We start from the raw sequence: 21,017 nt of genomic DNA, 5'->3' as shown, positions 1-21,017 counted from the left end.
TCTGAATGTGAGATGATGGTGACTGGGACCAGGGGGATAAGTGGTAAAGATGGAGAGTAGTGGGTTGTTTCAGGATATGATTTGACGCCATTGCTGAAGGTTTGGTTGATAGCTTTAATGTGAGGGTGAAGGATACAGAGGAATCTGAGTTGTTATTAGGTTTTTCCTAAGCAGGTTGGTAGATAGACAATTTTGAAATCAGTCATCAGGAAATTAAGGATAGCAAGTATTTTTCATGGAAAAGCAATTAGGTATGATTTGGGGAATAGGAATAAAGGTGCTTTAGTCCAGCACTGCTCAGACTTTAATGTGCATATGAATCCCCTGGACATCTTGTTAAAATACAGATTTTGAGTCAGTAAGTCTGTGCGAGCCTCAGGATTATGCATGCTCCCAGGTGATGTGGCAGCACTGTCTGGGAATAGACTTTAGGCTCCCTGGAGGACTTGAAACTTTGAATAGACTTTAGGCTCTCTGGAGGACATGAAATATTGACTCTGCAATTCGCATTCTTTATTTTTCCCCTCCTCAACTATCACATTCACCTTCTCCATTTTTAGAAGGTAGCAGCTGTAACTACTAATGCCAGACAACAGAAATTCCTTTTCACTCTTTTAAGAAGTGTTAAGAAACCAAAAAGGTGAAGACATTTGAATGATAAAATCCCCAATGCCTAATGTTTAAGTCAGTCTAATTGGAGGAGAAATGGAAAATGAAATCTTAAAATCAGTCAATGGCACGGTTCTGCAGGATCGTGAAAAGTGAGATGCAGTCAATGACAGAATAAACAATAAAGGCCGTAGAAGTAAGGATGGAGGAAGCAGAATTTCAAATTGGGCAAGTATGGAGGGGCAACTAGATAAGACCCAGGAATGAACATGAGAGTTTTTTCAGAGACTTCCCCACGTGTGCGTGTTATCTCAGACAATAGAAAATAATCCTGCAAAAGGGGCAAGCCAATCAAGGTGTTGGGAGAAAAACATAAAACTGTTATCTTATATTTCCTCCAGACATGGCAAATCCATACCTGAAATACCGAATGGCTGTATATAGTGAGACCGGATGTTGTCTAGAAAAGGGATACCAAAGTTCTAGAGGTGTTGGGGGAGCCGTAGCTCTGGATTGAGATGGAATAAGAGCATCAGAACTCCTGCCTACAAAGAAAGGGCAAGAGTTCTGTGAACACAGAAAACTAAACAAAAAGCATCAGTATTTCACAGGAGCACCTGTGCCACGATTCCATATACCTTGGGTTTTTTGATGTTTTTTTCCAGATCTTGCCAAGCCTGCTTACCTTTGCACATGTTAGAATGCTTTCCTTGTTTTCTCTGTAATGGATTTCTTCTCTTAAGAATCTGTTTTTGTCTAAACCCTCCATACAGAGTTAGGTGCACTCCCACTCACTTCCCTGGCTTCCATAGCATTTCATATTTGCCTGTGCCCCTGGTGTTTGCATCCTGTCTCTTTCTCTGACCTTCCATTCCTTTATGGGAAGGGGCTGTGCTTTAGTAATTTTTGCATTCCCCAGCTAAGTGGCTGACAGATGCTTTAATTTGAATTTGAAATTTGCAATTCTACTTCCTCCATCTTCACTCCTATGGCCTTTATTGTTTATTCTGTCATTGCACCTCACTTTTCACTATCCTGCAGAACTGTGCCATTGACTGATTTTAAGATTTCATTTTCCATTTCTCCTCCAATTAGACTGACTTAAACATTAGGCATTGGGGATGACAGATGGTAGTTGGAAGGGAAAAAATGGAATGAATAAATGAAAAATGAAAAGATGACTAGATTTTCACCAATAATTTTAAAATGGGTGCATGCAAAATAATTTGAGTATTTCTGTTCTGATGACAAAATGCTCTTAAAAATTGAAAAAGCATTCTTTTCAGTGAAGTATAGTGTTACATTTTACTTAATTTTGTATATTGGTTAGGTCATTTTTTTGCATTTTGCTTAGGTAAAATCATTCTTTAATAATTATGACAGGTGGCTAATTTAGCATTGGATTTCAGTGTTAAAATGGCTTATGTCTCCTGAAGTGAGGATGTCTAGATCCCTCAGTAAGTAGGGAGACTCAGGAGATATAGGGATCAGAATACTATGGCTTTTGCTGGAGAACTGCTTCTAAAATGTCAATCACAATGTGGTAAAAAGTACAAATTAACATATTTTAAAGTGCATATAAGTCTTAAAGAATTTCAGAAAAAGCAATAATCAGGAAAGGCTTCTTAGAAGAGGTATGTTTTGAAATAGTATGTGGAAGAAGTTTTAGTTATTGTATGGTGGGGAGTCTGGAAGAGCATTTGGGTGATGAGAACCTTCTGAGTAAAGGGGTTGATATGAAAATATGTGTACAGTTGATTTGAAGGCAAGGACATGGAAGCCACAATCTGAGAACTGATCTAAGCCTCTATTATGGAGATATTTGGGACATATTTTTTCTATATATGATGAAAAGAACCTTTTCAAATGCATATCATGACAGACTGGAGCAGCCTAACCTTATTCATCTTTGTATCCAAATCTAAAAGGAAAAAAAATAAAAAGAAATACATCCTTTGACATAATTTGACAGTATTTGTTTGATTTTTATAAGTGAAACTTATTACAATGGATTTCTAAGCTTAGTGTTTATGAACACTTTTTAAATTATTCCTGTGTGTATTTGTGTGTATCCTATATATGTATATATGTATATATATATATATATATATATATATATATATATATATAATCTTATCTAAACTTTGGAGGTACTTGGGAGCTTCAGTGGAAATATCATCTTAGAAATGTATTCAGGGTGCCTGGGTGGTTCTGTCAGTTGAGCGTCTGGCTTCAGCTGAGGTCATGATCTCACAGCTTGCGAGTTCAAGCCCTGAGCGAGCCCCATGTCCAGATCTGTGCTGACAGCTCAGAGCCTGGAGCCTGCTTCCGAATCTGTGTCTCTCCCTCTCTCTGCCCCCTCCCCTCTCCCACTCTGTCTCTGTCTCTCTCTCAAAAAGAAATAAACATTAACAAAATTTAAAAAAAGAAATTTAATAGAAACAAAGGTCTTAAGTTCAAAAGTTTATTGCTAATAGACTCAAAACAAAACTAGGAATAACTTACATGTATAATTAATAGTCTGTTAAATTTGAATTATAAGATTATTTACTTTTTCATTGGGACTTTAGGTGGCAATAATTATCTTGTTTTTCAGTTACTCAGAATCTTGGATTTGAATTTCTTCCTTAGTCACATAAATATCAGCAATGTTTGCTTGAAAGGCTATGTGAATCACACCAAATTAAGCAGATCCTTAAAGGAACAGGGAGAAAGAGAACATTTATTAAGATCTAATATGGTAGGCAGTTAGCTGATATAAATTCTGTGAGATATTTTTATTCTCAAATATTATTATTTAGCAGGAAACAATGCCACAAAAACAAGAGTTCACCAGAAAAAGTCATGGGGCTATATTCAGAGTTGTGGACAGGGCTAAGGTGAGCCATAAGGGACCGGGGAGGGGCACCCAGGATTGAATGGCGATATCACACCCAGGTGAGGACTGGCGTCTGGAAGTAGAGCTGTGTGACAGGACACTGTTGCCATCAGAATGAGGCAGAGGGTTCAAAGGAGATGAGTAGGGTTGGTGAGGGGGTAATGCATACTTAAATACACCTCCCACCCTCTGACTTCCTGTTCATGTCTTCCATTAGCCAAATCCAATTGGAATCCAGGGGCAAGAGAACCTAACCTAAAGTAAGTTAATGTGTAGAACTGAGTCTTTTGAGACATAGAGAATGGTACTTAGGGACTGAGAATGGCTTTGTGGAAACAAATGACGAATATTTAACATAATATTCTTTCTCAGATTTTCAAATAAGGACCTTTGTAAACCATATTTCTTAGAATCATCATCTTAGTCATTGTTAATTATTGAAGAAGACAGACCCAAAGGCATATTCCTAAACGGCACCTGAAAACCTGATTGCTGTGGTTATTAACTTCCCTTGAGTTTCCTAGCAGCCAAGGAAAATGGGAAGCCATATTTACATAGCTCCTATTGACTTCTTGGAAGCATAACAGTTTATCATTCTTGAGATGGGAATTAGTGAAAAGTTAACACAGAATTCTCACTATAGGAACAATGAGCAACTTACTATAGCAGTTTCATTAAAACTATGTAAACATATTCTTTTAAATGTTTCCTATATTAGCATTTGGTTTAAATTGAAGGTACACTGTTAAATTATAGGCTTAGGTTTCTATGTGTCCATCAGCTTTTTATTTTCCTGGTTTGCCTAAGTGTTTTATTTGTTAATCCATCTCTTTCTTTCTGAAAACTAGAAAAGGATCCCTAAATATAATACATAAAAGCAATTAATATCTTATTTACTTTCAAAACCCAAGTTATATTCAAATAGTGAAATACAAAATATAAACTATGGGAATGCAAGCTGGTGCAGCCACTCTGGAAAACAGTATGGAGTTTCCTCAAAAAACTAAAAATAAAACTACCCTATGACCCAGCATGCACTACTAGGCATTTCTCCACGGGATACAGGTGTGCTGTTTTGAAGGGACACATGCACCCTCATGTTTATAGCAGCACTACCAACAATAGCCAAAGTATGGAAAGAGCCCAAATGTCCATCGATGGATGAATAGATAAAGAAAATGTGGTATGTGTATATACATGCACACACACACACACACACACACACACACACACACACACACAATGGAGTATTACTCGGCAATCAAAAAGAATGAAATCTTGCCATTTGCCACTACTTGGATGGAACTGGAGAGTATTATGCTAAGTGAAATTAGAGAAAAACAAAAATCATATTGCTTCACTCATATGAGGACTTTAAGAGATAAAACAGATGAACATAAGGGAAGGGAAACAAAAATAATATAAACACAGGGAGGGGGACAAAACAGAAGAGGCTCAAAAATATGGAGAACAAACTGAGGGTTTTGGGAGGGGGGATGGGCTAAATGGGTAAAGGGCACTGAGGAACCTACTCTGAAATCATTGTTGCACTATATGCTAACTAATTTGGATGTAAATTTTAAAAAATAAAACAGGTTACAATAATAAAAAAATGTTAGATTTAATTTCCTAAATCAGGTACCAAATTTAGAGGCCACTAGGGTAGGAGTCAGACCCAGCAATTGTCTTGTTTATTCTTGTTCATCCTCATAAACATAGACTGTTTTGAAGGAAGTTTGAAAAGAGTTAAGTAATAAAAAGTCACTGCCTGATTTAAAAAAAAGAAAATATAAACTAATGCGTAAGTAGATACTATAGGGTGATTTATTATGAGAGTTTATATTTCCTATCATATATTTTTCTAGGCTTGACTCATTGATCCATCTTGCATTTCTCTAAACTTGAGCTATAAATAAACTAAAACACAAGTGTTAATTCTTATAAATTTATCCATTGCCATAAATCAAGGCTTATATAAGTGATGGATGGTACTTTTTCAGTTACTAAAAGATTTCTTTAAATAATGAAGTCTCCTCAAACATCTAGAACATGGTCTTGAAGATTATTAACTACTCCTCTCTTAAATGACTAAAAATAAGGAAGGCATCGCAGCCTTGGATTAATCACAAAGTCAGTACAAAGGTATGATATTTACAAAGCATAGGTACATTATGAATACCCTTCCGTCTGAGTTTATATCACACATGTATGTTTGAGGCAGATAACTTAGGTCCTGGATCTTCGATCTCAGTTAGTGTCCCGTTCCCATGCCAGCTATGAGACGAGATAATTGATGTGTCCATACCGGCAATGCATAATATGCCATATTTTATATTAGGTGCCATGGAAAACACACACAAAAGTGTGAAGCAAAGTTTTTATTTCAAATTCTAGTTTGGGAATTAAGGCTCAAACAATGGAGACAGATCAAGGGGAATATATAGTAATTGGTAAATTACATGCTTAAAAGGTTCAGAGAAGTGTGTGATAAATGGAGTATCATAGTTGGAATGACTTCCAAACGGGGAGAGACTATGTACAGGACTTTGGTGAAAGGATTAAGTTTGAGTAACTAAGTAGGAGAGCAGAGAAAGAGCAGTTCCTTTTGGGGAAAATATCTAATGGATTCAGTTGGCCAAGAAACTAGACAGGTGCTAGAAGCATGCAACTCTGAGTGTGGTTATTCATTGTGTGGTCCTAGCACCAGGTCTTAGAAAATAGCTTAGAGTTGTCTCCTAACCTACAAAATTGGAATCTGCATTTTATTTATTTATTTATTTATTTATTTATTTATTTATTTATTTATTTATTTTAACGTTTATTTTTGAGAGAGACAGACGGAGCGCAAGCGGGAGAAGGACAGAGAGGGGGAGACACAGAATCTGAAGCAGGCTCCAGGCTCTGAGCTGTCAGCAAAGAGCCCAACACAGGGCTCAAACCCACAAGCTGAGAGATCATGACCTGAGCCCAAGTAGGCCTCTTAACCTACTGAGCCACCCAGGTGCCCCTGGAATCTGCATTTTAAAAAGTTCTTCTGGTGATTTACAAGCTCTTTAAAGTTTCAGAGAGTCACTGTTGAGGGTCCCTCTTGAATAGGGGGTAGGATATAAGTGATGTAGTTAAGTTATGGCTGGACTGGGAGGGCCTTGGCAGTGAGATGAGATGAGATGAATAAGTAGATGTTTTGTAGAAATACAAGGATTGTGTCAAGTTAATGGCTCTGCTGTCTCACCAAGACAATCTCCGCTGCATCATGCATTCAGTCTCTCTGTATAATAGCGAAATTATGTGTTTAATTGAAATCTTCATGTGTGTTTTTCCATATGTTAAATTTCGATTTAAAAAATATTTCAGTTTTAATGAAGTGAAGAGGCAGATCCCTAAATTACGGGTTGCTACTTTTTAAAGGTTTTAAGGCATTGTTTTAAAGTGGATTTTAAGTGAAATACTGCCACATCTGCCTCTTATCCCTGTAACTTCCCGGAGCCCCTCAGAAGTGCATCGCCCGGAGGTAATGCTACTTTCTCGGTACCTGGCCTCTGTGCGTGGTAACACAGGTGTTCCTTTTGAAATCTGAGCCTCGTACATTTTCCCTGTCACTACAAAGTCTTTTCATAACAGATGAAGTACAGTAGTTAAACACCTGAGGTAATTTCCTAGTTGTAAGGAATGTGTTACTGTGGTTTTCTATAGTGCTTTTTATACCAGATGACTTTATCACAAAAAACATCATATACTCTTTCAGCATAGATTGATTTGCTTATTTATTTATTTCCTTGATGTCAGTTTCTTTACTGTAAGTCTGATAATACCACCAAGAGGGATCAAAATAAGGTGACTTGAGAAATTTTATAATAAGGCATTTTATTTGGAATTTAAATCTGAAATCTCATGAACTGCCAAATGTGTGACTTGCATAGAATGACAGATTCTTTCTTGGAGGTCACGTTATTGCTGTTGAGAGAATCATGTTGACAACTTAGCTGTCAGATTTTTGGATTGCACTTTCTGATTCATATAGGAGAACACAAAAGTGATTTGGGGAGGTATTTAGTTTTGATGTATGATGGATAATTTATAAACCTGTTTTTCCAGAAGTGATGCCCCAATAAGAATTATCTTTTAAATAAGGTGGTATTTGGGAAGACATAACTCCATATGTCTTTGATTTTCTTCAACCACTTCTACATTCATGAGCTGACTGAAAAATTCTTGTTCTATTTAGCTGTGCAGAAAAATTACATGTATATCACATGTATTTATGTCTTGGAAATCCATAAAACTATATCAATTTTACAAAATGATATGAGCTGGCCAGAAATTCTTGTTCTTTTGGCTGTGCAGAAAAATTACATGTAGACGTCTATGTCTTATTTCAGAGATTTTACCTTTATGTTTTCAGGATTAGGCTGAAAGGGTCCTGGTTTTAACTTCTCAGCTGAGAATATATTCTTGTCATATTCATTTAAGTTTCGGTCATTTACCTGTTTTGGACAATATTAAAACTTTCTCTAACAGAGATGATTCAGAAACAGTTGAGTTCTTCCCTAGACTTACAACTGGAAGATCTGAAACTTTTCTGGTTTTGTAATCTTGTAAGTCACAATACAGCTTTAATTTAATTTTTTTTAATTTAAGTGCAGCTGGTATACAGTGTTATACTAGTTTCAGGTGCACAACCTAGTGATTTGACAATTCTATATATTATAGTTTGACAATTCTGTATATTTTGCAGTGCTTGCCATGATAAGTACAGTTACCATCTGTCACTACACAAAGTTATTATGCTATTATTAGCTATATTCTCTATGCTTTACTTTTCATCTCAAAACTTTTATTTATAACTAGAAGTCTATATCTCCTAATCCCTTTCAAGCATTTCACTCATCCCCCTACCCCCACCCCTCTGTCAACCACCAGTTGGTTTTCTGTATTTATGAGCGTTTTAATGTTTTTTAACGTTTATTTATTTTTGAGAGAGAGAGAAAGTGTGTGTGAGCGAGCGGGGTAGGGGCAGAGACAGAGGGAGACAGAATCTGAAGTAGGCTCTAGGCTTGCCTGACACAGGGCTCAAACTCACAAACCATGATATCATGACCTGAGCTGAAGTCAGATGCTGAACCGACTGAGCCCCCTAGGCGCCGCCTTATGAGTCTGTTTCTGTCTTTGTTTAGATTCCACATATAAGTGAAATCAAATGGTATTTCCTTTCTTTGAGTTATTTCACTTAGCATAATATCCTCTAGGTCCATTCATGCATGTTGTTGCAAATGGCAAGATCTCTTTGTTATGGCTAAGTAATATTCCATTGTATTCTAATAACATATCTTCTTTATAAATTCATTTTTTGGTAGATATTTGGATTGTTTCCATCCTGGCTATTATAGATAATGCCACAAGGAATGAAGGGGTAGATATATCTTTTCAAATTAGTATTTTTGTTTTCTTTGTTTAAATAGTACTGGAATTACTGGATTATATAGTATTTCTATTTTTATTTTTTGAGGAAACTCGTTATTGTTTTCCACAGTGGCTGCACCAATTTGTATTCCCATTACCAGTGCAAGAGGGTTCCTTTTTTCCACAGCCTAGCACTTGTTATTTCTTGTTTTTTTTTTTTTTTTTTATTTTTTATTCTAACCATTCTGATTGGTGAGGTAATATCTCATTGTTTTGACTTGTATTCCCTGATAGTTAGTGATGTTGAGCCTTTTTCATGTTCCTGTTGCTCATCTGTATGTCTTCTTTGGGGAAAAAATGTCCATTCTAGTCCTCTGCTCATCACAAAACAGCTTTTAATCACAAAATAGCTTTTGCTTCTTAGTTAGAAATGCCCTTAATTGTCATCAGAACTTTTACAGACTTTTACAGTTTGTACGTTTTTACGAGGTTTTATAAACAATACAGAGCATTCTATAAGGGACAATAAGTGCAAAATAATAGAATTTTAAAGCTGAAAGCAATTGAAGAGACTTATATCAGCTTCCTATTTTTATAGATAAGGAAAGAGAAGGCAAACTTGACATAATCAAGAGATAAGTTTGAAAGTACATAATTTAAATAGGAAAGAAAACTCTTCCAGGTTGTATCATGTGTTTTAATTACCCATTGAAATACTTTGAACAAGTGCAAGCTTATTTTTACTCTGTACAAAGAAACGAAAGAAAAATTTATCACTAATGACCTTACTTGCATGTATCCAGAAGACTAGCACTAGGGAAAGAGTGTTTTTAATACAATTGAAAGCTAGTGTGCTGTCATTACTTCTGACAAACATTGACTGCTCAGAAATGAGGTAGGCCTGGAGATATAAGGGTGGTATTCTGAGTTAAATATGCAGATGTATATGTCTCAAAACAAGAATGTTTGTGAAATTCTTTTTTGTCAAAATTTATTTCAAATGCTAAGATAGTTTTTAAAAATAATTTTATCCTGCTATTTATAGTTTTCAGTGGTGGGAAGTAGACCAGAACTTCTAGCCTAGACTGGACTTCCAACATAATTGCCTTTTCAACACCACTGTGTGTTCATAACGTTATTACTTTGTCAGAAAGCAATGCATATTTTAAAAGTCCGTATTAAATTGCCAATTGTATGATGGACTGATGTTTGCATTTGATTAGGCTACCTAATAGTGTGATAGTCAAAGACCAATTTTGTCTTTTGCATTTATCTTGGAAATCCATTAAAAAATCAATTTGTCAAAAAGGTATAATGAGTTGGAACATTATTTCTGTATTAGATACTCTTTTGATTTGTTGTATAATTAATCACAACATTAATTATATTTTCCAGTTGTTTTGGAAAAAGTTTACTTTCACTATAAAGACATTTTTCTCAACAGGTCTTGGAAAAGACCTATCGTAGCTTCATCCACTTAGGTGGAGTTTTGTGAAATGGTAGAAAATCTTGCAATCCTATTTCTCCCTGTTTAGCATGACATATAACAATTCTGAAATTATATGAGAGTTTCTATCCAACAGATTATTTCTGTGTGCATTTAAATGTGTCAGACTGTTTAAAATTGGTCAATTTCCTATTGAAATGTCTTTATTTACTCATTTACATATTTTCTTTAGTGGTGAATCCAACTCTGTAAAATAAAGTACTTAACTTCAGTGTCACCTAGTGTATTCTCTTTGGTAGACTAATTATCATGATACCTTTATTAATAAGTGTATACCAGTAATTATGTGGGCTGATTGATGCCCATTGTGTCCACCCCTCTCACTGATCTTTGGGTGATTTATGTAGAGTCCTACTTAAATTTTCATCAGACAGATAATCTCACAAAATTTTACTCCATGTTCCTTAATACAGTCTAAAGTGAAAATGATTAATAAATCCTTTAATATTACTCTGTGGGAAATTGTTTGATTTTTATTTAAAAAATAGCCTACCTTTTATTTGAGCTTTTTAAATAACCGTTTTGAAGGTTCAATTATAAGAAAATGCCTATCTTCAGGAAAAGTCTTAATGACTAACTTTGGCCTTTAATTCGTTTGATGTATTATAATCATAATTTTGAAGCTATAAAGATTAAACAATTTCCAGGACATGAATTTTTAAATTATGTTTATCTGGAAAGAGCTGAAAATTTACTGTGGTCAAGAAGATATATTTGAAAATACTTAATCGTTTTCAAGAGACAAAACTATTCAAACAGAAAGGAAAAGTAATATCACTAATATTATCACTGGTAACCTAGTATTAACTCTGTTAAAACTACATTCCTGTGTGATTTCTAGCTATCATTATCTATTATTGTAGGAGAGCAGGTATTTTGCTAAGAATATGAATTGTATATGTTCACTCATGTTTCACTGAAGATAATATAATAGTGGAATTTTATGTACATGTCTAGATAACTATATACTACATTTCCAATTTCTACCAGTATGATATTTCAGTACTAAAATTGCTTTGTATTTCTAGGTTTACTTTTGGAAGTCCTTTGTTAACATTTAGGATTTCTCATATAAGCACACACATACACAAGAGGAAATGATAAAATCTCCATGTTAAACCAGCTTTAAAAATATCACTGGAGACAAAGAATTCACTAGTATTCTAAATGTTTCTTTTAGTACTAAAACTTCATTGAACACTTCACTGTGCTCTAAGAAGAAGCAGCTTACAGATGTAATTGGAAAATAGACTGGTTTTCATTTCTACACACCTCAAGTACCCATTTTTTAAAGAAATGGTAATTTTAAGTGTGGTTTGGGTTTAAATTAGTGCTGGGTTAATAGTTCAGAGGGGGGAAAAGAACATCTGTCAGGACATCTTGATTTTATTTACAAACCTGAATTTAAATAGAAGTGTGTAAAGACTAACTTACATTTAAACGGGATGGGTATGAATTATTGGTGGTCGTAAAACATGTAATATAATGTTGTGGCATAAAAATAAACATTGTATGCTGTTTTCACAATAATATTTCTTCCAGGACAGCTATATTTTCATTAGATTTTTTTAAAGAGTCTTCTTGATATTCATTATTGAACTTTACCTAGTAAACACCTATGCTTGACTAGATTCTTTAAAATAATTATTTTAAAAATTGTCACTAATTAATTTGTTAAATATTAATAGGAAATTTTAGTTGTATGTTCCTCTGCCTCTGTTTTTATATTAAAATAATGTGTCCCTATTCTAGAATTATTACAGTTCATTTGATATGCTTCCCCCCTTATTTTTAGTGGATTATATAGAAAACCTACCATACCTTAAAAAAATAGCTTATCCATAGTGTATACTCAATAATTGAATTTTAGTCCTTGAAGGAACCTGAGTTATCTTCTATTTCACATTTTGCTAATAAGAAAGCCTGGCCTAAAGCATTTGAATGATATGTTTTAGATTTTATTTCAATTTCTATACAACAGAGTAAACAAACTTTTGCAATATAACATATTTGTAAATCTGGAGCTAGTTGTTTATCCTCTATAAAAAAGCATCCATCTTCAATTTCATCAGAAAAACTGACGTCTGAGATTGTAGAATCAGATATAAAACAAGAGTAGATTGACCTTGAAGAAGGGTCCTATGGTCTCTCTTAAGGGCTCAGCTGAGTAGTTCCTATTTGTGATCTCTTACGTGTTTGTTTGCAGTGACCTAAACTTGCAAACTGACTCATGCCTGGGCGAGGAAAACTCAATGGAAACTCGTCCTGCATCCCTCAGTCTGTGTGTGATCTCTCCACATTATCTTGCCAGCTAGGTCTTCAGGGTAGCCAGACTCTAATTGTTGCCTCAAGTCTGTCAAGATGTGTGTCTTAAAAGAGAACTGGATACAGGCTGCATTTCTTAACCCAGTCTGAGAAGTCTCAGTCTCGTTCTGTGTGTTAGAAGAGAGCCACTCACTATCCAGCTCAAACTGAAGGGAAGAGGAGGAAATTCAATACCACCTTTGTGGGACTTGTGGGGAAGAGTATTTTAAAATCATCACAGTGGCCTCAAGGCGTGTGTGTGTGTGTGTGTGTGTGTGTGTGTGTGTGTCTGTGTCTTTTTCCCTTGGTGTGCGTTCCTTTGGCCTACAGTCATGACTGTGTTTCTTCTATCCTTTAAAAATCAAGACAATCAAACAAATCCTCCCTGAGAACCTGGCATGTTACTTTTCTTTAACTTCTGCCTATCTCTCTTCTTCTTTCTAAAGTATTAACAGAGTAACCCACACTTGGTTTCCCCACTTTCTCCTTCCAGTCGCATATGTGCCTGTGTGTTCTGATTTTCTCCCCAGCATTGTTCTGTGATTGCTTTTGATAGTGAATTAGTACTTAGCATCTCTTGTCTTTCTGGAATTTTCCGTGGCATTTGATTTTGTTGCCCACTCTCTAATCCTCCAATCCTTGTCCCATTGTTTGTATAACTTAACCTTCTTTCAGTGTTCCCTTAACCTTTCGATCCCATTTTCCCTGGTTTATGTTACTAATTCGTTTTTTTTTTTCCTCCCTTTCAATTTTGATAGCCCCAGAATTTTGTTTTCATTCCTCTTCTCATTCTGTATCATCTGAAGAAAGTCATCTTTGGGTGATAATTCAAAATTCATGTCTTCATCACAAATTTCTTTTCCCAGAACCTCATTCGTGTATTTCTACTCTACTTGGCATACATACTGCATGAATCACAGATATCACCCTAGAAATTTGCATCGAAATACGTTAGACATATTTCCATGACAATAATCTATTCCTTCTCTATTTTCTTTCTCCGTATTTGTTAACCGTCATTGTCTTCATCTTTTTTTCCTCCCTCACCACCTACCTTTAGTCATCTGTCAACCTCTAGGAATTTAAATTCTGCAACATGATTTCAGTCTGTCTGCTCTTCTCGTCTCATTGCTATCACCTTAGGTTGTGTCCTCATGTTCCAGTTCCAGAACTATTTTTCAGTCTTCTTAACATGCCCAGAGTTCTGTTATTTTACCAAGGTTGAGCCCAGCTCTGTTTCTACCCTCACATTTACCAAACACTGCCGGTTTTTCAAATTAGCTAATTGAATATTAAACCTAGGACATAGAAAATAGTTTCAGTAGTAGTTTTGTAATTTTAAATACTTCTTTGTAGATTATTTTACTTTATTTATTTATTTTTTAATGTTTATTTTTGAGAGAGAGAGAGAGAAACATAGTGTGAGCGGGGGAGGGATAGAGAGAGAGGGAGACACAGAATCTGAAGCAGGCTCCAGGCTGTCAGCACAGAGCCTGACGCGGGGCTCGAACTCACAAACTGTGAGGTCATGACCTGAGCCGAAGTCAGCCGCTTAACCGACTGAGCCACCCAGGCGCCCCATGTAAATTATTTTAAAAGTACAGTTTAATCACTCTCATTGAATGTTGTATATAAAAATGCATATATATTTTTATAGGAATTAGATTCATTAATCATTCATGTACTCAATAAGCGTTTATTAATCACCTTGTCTATATGACAGACACAAAACACAAAAAAATAGGCTAAAGATAACTGGCATGAGTTAAATGATTGCCTCTGAGCAACTCATAGTCTTGTTAAAGAGACAGACACATAGACAGATACTAATACTGCATTGTAATAGCTGCTAAACAAAGAAGTATTACAAAGTTCTAAGAGCCCTAAGGAGAGAATAGCTTACATCTGAGAAAATTGAAAAGGTATCTAGACTGTATTATCTAAAGGTGGATTATGAAGAAAGAATAAGAGTCTATCTGACAAATAATTAGGAGAAGAATGTTTTAAACAGAAAACAATGCCAGCAAGAGCGAAGAACAGCATGTTTTTAAGGAACTGTGTGACCAAGGATCTTGAACTTTATGTATATGGGAGTTTGTTCTATGTGTTTAGACAGAAGAGTCAGTTAAGCATATTTGTGCTCACTTAGGTAATTCTAACAATTTGTGGGGCAGATTGTAGGGATAAGAGATGGAGGCAGGGAGACTAGTTAGGAAGCTTTTGTAAAAATCTAGGTGGAAGATGGTGAGAACTCAGATTGAGATGTTGACCTTGCAAAGTAGTAAAAAGGGGAAAAACAGAACTGAATAGAACCACATTATAGCCTGAAGAAAAACCTGAATTCTACCTATACATCATATGTGTGTTTCTGTATTTTGTTTCTGTTTTGAACTATAGACATGGGATGTTGAGCTGGAAAGATCTGCAGAATCCTGGGCAGAAAGTTGTTTGTGGGAACACGGACCTGCAAGCCTACTTCCATCAATTGGGCAGAATTTGGGAGCCCACTGGGGAAGGTATGTAAAGTGTAACTTTTTTTGTTTTTGAAAACATAAGTGATTGAAATACTTATTAATTCATTAATGAGAAATTTTCTGAGGCTTAAAGCCTAAAAAGAAAGCAAATAATCACACCAACAAAATAAAAGTAATAGCAGAATAACCAGCAATATGTTAGACTTAGTTTTTGTTTTAAACCATTGATGTAGTGGTAACGTAATGGGCATAGTACTTAAGATTAATAACTTACACAAGAGTCTCTCTCTACCAGACTTTATCAATACATTTTGCAATATTTGATTTTACTTTTTCTCCAATTTTACTCACTCTTTGTGGTTATTTTCTCTCAAATAGATATAGACCCCCAACATTTCATGTACAAGCATGGTATGATGAAGTGAGAGACTTTAGCTACCCGTATGAACACGAATGCAACCCGTATTGTCCATTCAGATGTTCTGGACCTGTGTGTACTCATTATACACAGGTATGTTTTGGGTATATTACGCCTCATTTTTCTAAGTTGAGTTTGTGTAACTGCAGCAGAATTTACACAACTGAATTTACATACTGAACGTGGATGTCTTTCTTAGTGAATTTGGTATGGTTATTGAAAAAAGATATTGATGTCTGTAGAATAGGTTTATCAATTTCTATAAAAGATAAAAGTAATTATTAGAAAAAGTCCAAAAGACAGTTTAAAAAAAAGACATTATCTTGGGACACCTGGGTGGTTCAGTCTGTTGAGCGACCAATTTCGACTCAGCTCATGATCTTGTGGTTTGTGACTTCGAGCCCCACATAAGTCTTGCTGCTGGCAATGCAGAGCTTGCTTCTGATGCTGTGTCCCCCGTCTCTCTCTGCCCCTCACCCCCCCACAAAAATAAACAAACATTCTAAAGAAAGATGTTATTTCAATGATTTTACATGTAAAACATGTTTAGTCTGGCCTCAGGAAATGCAAACAAGGAGGAATTTACCATCTTCAGTATTTTTTATTTTACAAAGAATAAAACTATAGGTTATTTACCATGACATTCAATATTGACCTGTGTGCAGCATTTACCTGTTTTTTTTATTCATTGTTCACATTTCGTATCGGATAAGTTCTAAACCTCTAAATTGAACAACGAAAGGTGGATTCAACTAGATAAACCACAGACCTGAGTTACTAGCATTTTTATGGCTGACTGTTAGTGAATATAAAGCAAATTGTTCTGTCTACCTTTGCATGTGACAAGATTAAGATCAGTGATGAATTCCATAATAACCAGTGGTGCCGTGAAAAATACACATTATATTAGAAATTGAACCCATAAATTTTTGTTCCAATACAGTTTAAGATGTGAAATTCTGTTCCTTTGTTTGGTAAGCTTTTTCATGGAAACATTAACATAGCATTTAGGTTTGTGAGGATGTAACTTTTGAACTATTTAGTAAATGTATATTTTGAAGATGCTTACTTTTTATAGTTAGAGTTATTTACTCATAGCACTCTTCTTCAGATTGAATTAAACCCTGCCCAGAGCCTCAGGAAAAATATCCTTTTGGCATTGCCTTATTTCATCTTAAATGATAAAGATTCATTTCTCAAGTTCAGTTTTATACATTTCTCTCTGATATATATTGTTGTCTTCATCTCAGCCTACTTTTTCCAAGCTTTTTGGGTTTTTTTTTGTTATTGTTTTGTTTTTTTTTTAATTTAAATTCAAGTTAACATACAGTGTAGTCTTGGCTTCAGGAGTAGAACCCAGTGATTCATCTCTTACATATAACACCTGGTGTTCATCACAAAAAGTGCTCTGTTTAATGCCCATCACCCATTTAACCCATCCCTGCCACCAATGCCCCTCCAAGCAACCCTCAGTTTGTTCTCTGTATTTGAGTCTCTTATGGTTTGCCTCCCTTTCTGTTTTTATCTTAGTTTTCCTTCCCCTTCCCCTTCCCCTTCCCCTATGGTCATGTGTTGAGTTTCTCAAATTCCACAGATGAGTGAACTCATATATCTTTCTCTGACTCACTTACTTTGCTTACCATAGTATCCTCTAGTTCCATCCACATTGTTGCAAATGGCAAGATTTCATTCTTTTTCATCGCTGAGTAGTATTCCATTGTGTATATATTTTCTTTTCTCTAATGTAGGTGGTGTGGGCAACAAGTAACAGAATAGGCTGTGCCATTAATTTGTGTCATAACATGAACATTTGGGGGCAAATATGGCCTAAAGCTGTCTACTTGGTGTGCAACTATTCCCCAAAGTAAGTAGACAAAACATTACTTTTATATGTAAATTTGTATATATGTATTATCATATATATATAGTTGAGTATATTGCTTTAACTCAGTTTACTTAATATGGCAACAATTATGGTTGCCTGATGCATAACCTCAGCCCTTAAAAGGAATATGAAAATTGAAAATATGATCTTTGTCAACACAGGGATTATATTTTTATGACTTCAGTTTTATATATTATTATATTCCACAGGTATTTTTAATAATTTGGATTTATTAGAGAAAAGCATCTATAGATTAACTGAGAAATGTATTTTCACCTGTGTAAAGACCATTGAATGATTATGTTGAAAATATTACAACTGTACTTAGGGTCAAATCTAAGTCTCAAGTCTGTTTATTAAAACGAATGGAATATAGATGAATATCCCATAATAGAGTTCGGTGTTCTGTAAAAGTTTAATTTTGTAATTTTTAACAATGTACATAACAATTACTTAGAATGTTTTCAAAATAATAAGGCAGCAGTTTACATAGAAACCTAGTAACCAAAGGGACTCCGATGAAAAATATAAATGATTTAAATATGCATACCAAAGTCGTTATTTAGAAGATAGTAATATTTTATAGTGTCTCATAAATTATGTTATTAGACTACCTCTTACTAGAGTGGATCTTCTCTTTAAGGGGAAACTGGTGGGGTCACGCCCCCTATAAACATGGACGGCCCTGTTCTGCCTGCCCACCTAGTTTTGGAGGAGGCTGCAGAGAAAATCTATGCTACAAAGGTATGTGCTATTGTGTCACAGTATTCAGTTTGATTTATATTTTAATCCAACATCTGCATTAATTTGTGCTTGAAAGGCAAAAAGCATATTTAATTATTACTTACAAAGTTTCCAGAACTCTATTTAAAATATCTGAAGCCATTAAAAATATTTTAAAAATATATGAATGTCTATTATAGCAAATTTGTATTTAAAAGAAAGTTTCATCATTATTCCACATAACCACTTCTAATTCTACTTTGAGATTATCCTAGAGTGACAAGTATATTTTCATTTTTAAAAGCAATCTTGATATATTATTGACTAGAGTTGTTTTCACAAGTGTCTTCATTTTTGAAGGATTTAGCAATCTAATGCAATTTATTTTTGACACTTTAAAAGTTTTTGCCCATATACCTATCCATGAATGTTACTGAATGATGGTCAATGAATTACACTAACTCTCTGCTTCTTGCTACAGAGTATATAATCTCTCATGGCCAACATGACAAATAAAAAAGATAAAATAGTATTGTAAAACTATTGTAAAAGTAGTGCTCTGAAATGCATTTAATGTCCTAAAATGTGCATATAAATGCAGTGTCCTGTTTACAGCACATGAAGAGCAAACTTAGATGATAAAGCTTTGTAAAACTTCCACTCTTGTTGGGCATCTGAGTGAACATTTCTACTCCCTTGTACTTTTTTCTTCCTGATGACCAAATGAAGATTAATGTAGACTAAGTGTTTTAGAAAACATGAATAAATGCAGCTCTTTTTCAGTATTCATAAAGAGATGTGCCTTTTTTCCCCTTGATGACTGAGTGCTCATTAGTATAATGAGCAGACAAGAAGTAACAGTATAGTATTTCACTGTTATATGAGTCATTTTGCATTCCTGGAAGCATTTTTCATTGTGTGTGAGTCTGTTTTCCATTTTTGGCCATCCCTAAACCTCTGACTTACTTGCCCCTTCACCAGTGGCCACTATTTTACTTAAAACTGACTTTCCTCTGAAGTCATACTTCCCTTTTCTAGGTTCGGAGTCCTTGGACATACATGAAAATAACACACCTTTCCAAATTGTGCCACTGTTAAGCCCTTGATATAAGTAACCTGGAAAAAAATTAAACTCATAAATTTCTGCATTTTGAATTTCCTTCTAAAAGAGAAAAACCTTTCCGTGGAAACTGATATTGTAGTAAATTAAAAGGGCATGTCAGTCCTTCTTTAAGCTAAATTTCCTATTGGGAGAATTTTAAATGTGACGCTTTTGGAAATTTTAAATGTGATTCTCCTAAAAATATGATTTCATGTCATACGAAAGCCCTGACTTCATCAGATCACTGCGTAGACTTCATGGTGGCATTATGAAAGGCAATCACTGATACCACTCTTAAGTATAAATCAAAGTTTAGAAATGACTCCATTTAATATTAGCCGATTTTTTTCATTTATTAAGCATAAATGAATCAAGAGCTCAAAGGCTTATCCATGTATTTTATTTACTCCAGCGCAGTACATAAGATCACCACCTCAAGCCAAAATCTGTGCCAAGAAACTACAGATTTTTCTAGTTTTAAATGTTACACAGGCATATAAAGGTATACCATTATGTGATGATTTGTGCACATTTAAGGTGGATTCATATTTCTTACATCCATTCTCTCTAACAGAAGGATCAGACAGGTATTACCCTCCTCAAGAAGAAGAAACAAATGAAATTGAACGGCAGCAGTCACAAGTCCGGGACACCCACGTTCAGACAAGAGCAGATGATAGTAACAGAAATGAAGTCATAAGCACACAGCAAATGTGTAAGAGCTCTGCATTATTTACAAAAATGTTAAAGTTTATGTAGATGACAGATGCAACTATATTTTGTTAATTTGGACATTTTTAGAGTGGCAAAAGCTTGATGAATTGTAGTGACTTATACATTATCTAAATTATTTTGGTATATATATATATATATATATATATATATTTTTTTTTTTTTTTTTTTTTTTTTTTTTTTTTTTTTTTTACTTTTCAGCCCAAATTGTTTCTTGCGAAGTAAGATTAAGAGATCAGTGCAAGGGAACAACCTGCAATAGGTAATGTTTATCCTTATTTTCAAAATTACCTGACAAAATACAAGTAATATTTTTATTTCACACTAACATTCAGAGAAACTAAATTTTGTTCCTGATTTCTTTCATCTAGATATGAATGCCCTGCTGGCTGTTTGGATAGTAAAGCCAAAGTTATTGGCAGTGTACATTATGAAATGGTAAGTATAATAAATATAATGATTTTGGAACAGGATCTTTCTATATAAAGTTTGATTTTTTTAATGCAAACATAATGATTTATATGAAGTATAGATATTTTGCTCAGATATGTTTGTTTAATTTAAAGTCATTTAAGTAATAGCTAGTTGTGTCCTATGTAGCAATCTTAGTGTGTTAATATTCTTTTCTCCCTTCCTTTTTCTCTAAGCAATCCAGCATTTGTAGAGCCGCAATTCATTATGGCATAATAGACAATGATGGTGGTTGGGTGGATATCACTAGACAAGGAAGAAAACATTATTTCATCAAATCCAATAGAAATGGTGTTCAGACAATTGGGTAAGTACCCAAATGACCTTTTGGATGAGATGATTTTAAATCTTAATAATGAGTTGACAAATTCTTTTAGAACAAAGCATAGAAGAATTTATAGAGAAGTTTGGTAATTGTCATTTCAGCTCACTTCAGCTGTGTAATTTCAAAGACAAAAAGGAGCCAAAGTATCTAAATTCAACGTTGAACATTTTCTGCTTCTAAAGAACATGC

The 21,017-nt window shown here is 34.7% G+C and overlaps 1 protein-coding gene across 2 annotated transcripts in view; it reads left to right on the top strand.

Moving 5' to 3' along the window:
* The window catches only part of CRISPLD1 (cysteine rich secretory protein LCCL domain containing 1), a 48,417-nt gene that overhangs the window by 11,691 nt on the left and 15,709 nt on the right, over window positions 1-21,017 (top strand). The window contains exons 3-10 of one of the 2 annotated variants that reach the window (XM_045454842.1): window positions 15,096-15,214; window positions 15,551-15,683; window positions 17,339-17,454; window positions 18,119-18,219; window positions 19,875-20,015; window positions 20,234-20,294; window positions 20,404-20,470; window positions 20,680-20,810. In XM_045454842.1, coding sequence (XP_045310798.1) covers window positions 15,096-15,214; window positions 15,551-15,683; window positions 17,339-17,454; window positions 18,119-18,219; window positions 19,875-20,015; window positions 20,234-20,294; window positions 20,404-20,470; window positions 20,680-20,810 — 869 coding nt within the window. Of the gene's footprint in view, window positions 1-15,095; window positions 15,215-15,550; window positions 15,684-17,338; window positions 17,455-18,118; window positions 18,220-19,874; window positions 20,016-20,233; window positions 20,295-20,403; window positions 20,471-20,679; window positions 20,811-21,017 lie in introns of those variants that run through there. The other variant, XM_045454843.1, reaches the window with a different exon arrangement.

The sequence above is a fragment of the Leopardus geoffroyi genome, chromosome C3 (assembly GCF_018350155.1).
Source record: "Leopardus geoffroyi isolate Oge1 chromosome C3, O.geoffroyi_Oge1_pat1.0, whole genome shotgun sequence".
NCBI classification, from domain to species: Eukaryota; Metazoa; Chordata; class Mammalia; order Carnivora; family Felidae; genus Leopardus; species Leopardus geoffroyi.
The sequence above is the reverse complement of the archived record's forward strand: the minus strand, read 5'-3'. Positions and strand labels throughout refer to the sequence as shown.